Here is a 5693-nt window from a genome sequence, read left to right as displayed (position 1 = left end):
CCTAATGTTCCCCTGATCCCTTCTCTCTCACATCAGGACTTGGCAGTTCTCCAGAGACATGCTACCTTATGCCCTTTATTCCAAGATAAAGTGGAAAGATTGCAATCCAGGATGGATCTGCTATGGTCTACATTTGAGCATTTCCAGGAATATGTTTCTCCGGACCATTCTTTCTTTGTCCACTATCAATTGCAGAAATTGGCCTTTTACATGAAGCTTTCAACGATGAATCTTCCTCTTCCAGAGGATGGTTGGAGCGGGGCTTGGTCTCCTGAGTTACTGACATAAGTGGTCCGTATGGTGTTTGAAGATTCTGTCACGACGGATACCATGTTGCTATCCTATATGTATCTACGGGGAGATCTGTTGATTCCAGATGAAGTAGATATGGCCTGGTATGTGGGAGACATGGTTTTACAAGTTGTTTTATATGTCAACTATTTGGAGTTGCAAATAGATGTCATGTTCCAGAGTTACTCCTCAAAAGTGGCTACTTGCCCTGATAATTCCTAGCACTCAATGATTGATTATGTGGTCTTGAATCAATGTCAGAACACAGCTTCTACCTATGTGCAGAGCACTAACCAACTGAGGGTGGATCTCTTAGCTCACCTTTCCAAAAACAATTCATTTGATTCAACCTTTTTTTATGCCTATCAGAGAAGATCTATCTTAGGTCCCTCTGTTCATAGCCTACTGTACTACCAACAAATGACTCACTGTTATGATACCTATCTTTCCCTTTATCACACCAATTCAACAGCAATTTTACCCCTTCTTTTCCAACCTCAATCTTTTCCTCAAATTCCAATATTTACCTATTGCTCTTTTATCAAAGATAGAGTTTTTTCCCCTTCTCCACCATGCCCTTCACCATCCATCCATGTACCTTCTACCTTTCCTATTTATCAATTGACACCCTTCCTAACTGATTCCCTAAAATTTTCAGCTACTCCTTCTTTAACTTATTTCTTCTTTTATGATTTTGCATATCCCTCTCTTCATCCACTTTTACTTATTCCACTTCCATCTCCTGCCACTTCTATCTCTTAACCCCCTTAGTTGGTTAGTAAATATGAAGGGTTTGATCAGGAGATTCCTAGAAGAAGAGGATGGAGCTCGACTGATTCTCTTACAGGACCCCAAATAAACTGGCCAATAATTCCAGGATATTGGACAACTGCCAGTCAAGCATACCAGAACTACCTTCATTTTGCTCATCAATATTCACAATCTCTAGATCCTTCGGTGAGCTTAACAGCTCATTTTGCTTGGTATCTAGCATACATGCATAGGCATTCCCATAATGATCAAAAGGCCATTCCAAAACTTTGTATGAATGTCAATGTAAACATTGACTCCCACCACTTGGATGTCCTGTATTTTCATGCCCTATGTCTCCCTAGCAGATACCTTGTTTTACTAGAAAGGATGTGTTGTTTGCAGTTCTTTCAAAATCCTCCAAAGACATTTGTAGATGAATCCTTCTCCATGGATCGTTTTCAAAACCACCAAGCCTTTAAAAGGGATCATCTTCATTGATGCCTTTGCAATGTATTTTGGATGATTCTTAATGATATATATCTCTTTTTGGAGGTGTAATTCAGATGGTTGTGTTTGTGTTTGTGTGTGTGTTGTAATAATTGTATGTGATACGTTCGTGCTACTTAAAATAATCTGTTCGAGAGCTCTTTTTCAACTGATTGATGGTGGATGGAATGCCTATGGTAGAAAGTTGAAGAGAACCTCTTATATCCTTTACAAATTTGTTATGGCTTTTAAATTATTAATCATATGAGTTCATAAATAAGGGAAGTTTTCCTTTAGTAGTTTTTTCTATCAGATACAGGTGATAAGTTGGGGTTGTGGTTTGGAGAGATTATTGAAGATCCTATGGAAGATAAAATTGAGCTCTTTAGTGAACTTATATTCATCTTTTCCTTGGGTCGCGAGGATGCTTCCTTTCTAAGTGTGGGGATATGTTGAGAGTAGAAAAAGACTAAATTTTTAACTGATTTTTATTGTTTTTGAGGACTGAATGATTGATTTTTGATGCATTTAGAGTGACGTATGGTTGTTAAAGGAAGTATTTGAGAGTGTTTTGGATTATATTGATTATGTTTTGGAAGTTCATAATGATTCTCAGTGGAGATATGAAGCTCTATGATGTTCTGATAGGTTCTAATTGGTTCTATATATCTTCTGTATAGCTTCTGTTTTATTCTGATTGTCTTCTGTATGAAGCATGGATTGATATTAATGAAGATTGAGATCTTTTGAAAGCTTATTAAATATTTTTTAATAGTATGGAATGATTTGAGTATGAGTTATGAGGTTCTGATGGCCTTCTGTCTCTGCTCTGTCTTTGCTATGTCTCTGTACTGTAACTGTACTGTAGTTGTTCTGGTGATGTACTGTAACTGTTCTATACACCTTCTGTAAGTGTTCTGTAGAATGTATGTGTGACTTTGGAAAAGTTTTCTAACTTTTGGAAAGGATGAATCTAAGTTCAAAAGAGCTAAAACAAATGGAAGAAGCAACCATTGAAGACTAAGTGACAGTGACAGTAGTGAGCTGTGAAAAGACACTGTAGTGGCTTTGGTGACTCTTCATATCAGGCATACCTCTTGGGAGGTGCATCCACGACCTAAGAAGGATTATTGATAGTTATTATGAGAGCATTGTAGTGAGGAGATTATGTACTATTGATAGAGAGAGAGAGAGAGCCAGAGATAGCTAATTCTATCAAAACGGTGTAACTGTATATGAGAGATTGAGAGAGAGAACTATGAAGATATTGAAGATGAATAATGTGTGATTGATTTCCATTCAAAGATGGTGTATTCCTTTGTGTTATTTATTCTATTGATGGATTCTATGAAGATGTTGAAGAATATGGTTGATTCTATCAAATCCGTGGGAGAAATCTACTATGATGCTACGTGAAGAATTGTTGTTTTCTTTGTTTTGATTATCAAAAGAATGAAATAAAAGCTTGTTGATGTTACAAGATAGATTTTCTTGCAAGAGAATTCCCTTTTCCTTGGTGTTCCTCTTGGGGCTCCAGCTTCCTATCATGATATCCTCCATTGCACTCTTGGGGGTCTAGCTACTAGTATTAAAAAACACAGACCTAGAACTAGATCGGCTATGGTGGACGCAAATCAAACACACGATACATTATCAAAATAAGGAATTGTAACTCAAGTGAATTAGGTTCCAAGATAGATAAGCTTGGACTCATAAACACAATCTTGAGTGACTCAAACTAAAAAGGCACCATTATATTGAAATGAGTGTCAAGTACATGCCTTTATAGCTTTTTGGATAGTACCTTTGTTCTCTATGCTTATAGGATTTTGGACATCTCTCCCTAGAGTTTCTAGAGCATACATCTTTTCTCATATCTTCCATACAAAGCCACTTATGGGCCATCCTATTTTGGGCATACATCATTTGATTTCTCAACACCCCCCCCTCAAATGATGAGTCTCTACCCTTGCTAGCTTTTGCCCCCCCTGCATGTAAACATGGACCAGGAGACTAGCTCTTTGGTAGCCTAGTCAAGTTAAGGCATGAAACTTTACATCTTGGTACGGGTTTTTACATCCACTATGGGAATAAAGATCCACTAAGGAAAGACAATATCCACTATGGAAAAAAAAACATTTTGTTTGGTTGTAGCAGTGGAAAGTATTTTCTTCATGCTCCTTTTGATTCTTTTAGTGATGTCCTCGATCTTCTTGGTCTTCTATTCCAATCTTCATCATTCTTTGTCGGTCTTGGTCTTATGCTCTTCATCTTTGACTTGTTCTTCATTATCTTGTGCTCTAGTCTTCTTTGGCATAGACTACCATTCATTCACATAAGCACAATGCATTATCACAGCCATGCTTTGCAATCAAGCCCAACTATATAGAAGAGATCAGTCACTCCAAGAGCTGTGTGCAATGCTAAACTAACAAAACATAATAAAGAACAGGGTAACAAGCATGTCTCTGTAACACCCATTGTGACTTATAGTCTCATGAGTTTTGATGTAGAATCATCTTTCTTGGTTGCAGCTCGACAGTTGTTTTGCCAAAGAATAGTAGCTAGAAAAGTAAAGTTTGGAGATAACTACCTCAAGATCACAACATCCTGTGATTCATGCATTAAGATGGCATGTGTGTTTAGAAAGCAGTTTGCAAATTAGGATCTTAGGAAATCTTACAGCACTGTTCATTAGAAGAGCAGCAATACTGTGGCATAATGTTGTTTACACCAGCCAGAAAATTCTCTATACCCCCATATCGTGGATTATGAAAGGTAAAACAATAAATCTCAACCAAGAATTCCATAGTTGGAACGTTGCCTCCATAGGATCAGATTTGATCAAAGATGTCTACTGAGAGAAGCATGTGTCCTTGCACTACGTGAACCTCTAAAACTCCATGATGTACCTTTGGGAAGAACTTCAATTGCAGTTCAAGCTTGGTGTGAAAATGTCCATTTAGCAATTGAACTTTGTATTTGGATGGAGCAATCTGACGTTGCGCATACACACTAGCTAAGGGTATTATGATAGTTTCCATCGCTTCGTCTTTCCCATGTCTCTCTTCATCACACAAAGCAATTGAGAACTCAAGAATGCCATCAAGAATCTCAAACAAAAAGATTTGATTCCATGCAAGAGTGCTCCCTCCATCGTGCACTATGCGGCTACTATGATGCTTGACATTCCCACAAGTCAGAAGAGCATAAGGATCAGATTTGCCAAAGAGTTCAACATCATTGAGATCATGAGCTTTGATGAGCTCCACTTTGAGAGTGCCTTTGGGCATGGTTGCTTCTTCTCAAGTTCGCTTTCTCGTCACTTCTTCCAAGATCTATTGGAGAAGCAAGGAAAAAAAAACCTGGTCTTCAAAAACTGCAGTCGCACACACACTCAAACACACACACAAATTAATTGGATGATTTTGAGAGATGGAGAGAATGAGAGAATGAAAGAGAGGAAGATTGAGAATGTGCACACACTAGCCAACTAGTTCGAGCATGGCTCTGATTCCATGTTAAAAAACACAGACCTAGAACTAGATCGGTTACGGTGGATGCAAATCAAACACACAATACATTATCAAAATAAGGAATTGTAACTCAAGTGAATTAAGTTCCAAGATAGATTAGCTTGGACTCATAAACACAATCTTGAGTGACTCAAACTAAAAAGGTACCATTATATTGAAATGAGTGTCGAGTGCATACCTTTATAGCTTTTTGAATAGTACCACTTTTGTTCTCTGTGGTTATGGGATTTTGGACATCTCTTCCTAGAGTTTCTAGAGCATACATCTTTTCTCATATCTTCCATACAAAGCCACTTATGGGCTAGTCTCTTTTTGTGTATACATCATTTTATTTCTCAACAACTAGCAATGAAAAGATAGGGTGACAAAGAGGGAGCTTGAGCTTTTGCAAAACACACAAATAGGAAGCTAAAAACCCCAAGCTTTCTTATTCTTCTTCTTTTCCACCATGATAATCTACAAAGAATAAAGAGAAAGCACAATATACATATTATACAAGTGGTCCTTAGTGTGAACATGCTAACTAGAAAGCACAATATACATATTATGCGAGTGGTCATTAGTGTGAACATGCTAACTAGAAAGATGACTAGATAGATATTCCATAGCACAAGAAGGTGGACTAAC

The 5693-nt window shown here is 37.6% G+C and overlaps 1 protein-coding gene across 1 annotated transcript; it reads right to left on the bottom strand.

The window, feature by feature from the left end:
• Positions 1-4364: 4364 nt before the first annotated feature.
• LOC148020539 (16 kDa phloem protein 2-like) lies at positions 4365-4823 on the bottom strand. The gene has a single exon (XM_087699384.1). The coding sequence runs from the start codon at positions 4821-4823 to the stop codon at positions 4365-4367; it is 459 nt and encodes a 152-aa protein (XP_087555510.1).
• Between the last annotated feature and the right edge of the window lie 870 nt (positions 4824-5693).

Source organism: Lygodium microphyllum, chromosome 18 (genome assembly GCF_053477565.2).
Source record: "Lygodium microphyllum isolate KBCC chromosome 18, Lygodium_microphyllum_v1.1.10, whole genome shotgun sequence".
Classification (NCBI taxonomy): Eukaryota; Viridiplantae; Streptophyta; class Polypodiopsida; order Schizaeales; family Lygodiaceae; genus Lygodium; species Lygodium microphyllum.
Note: the sequence above shows the minus strand (reverse complement) of the source record. Positions and strands in the feature narration are given on the sequence as shown.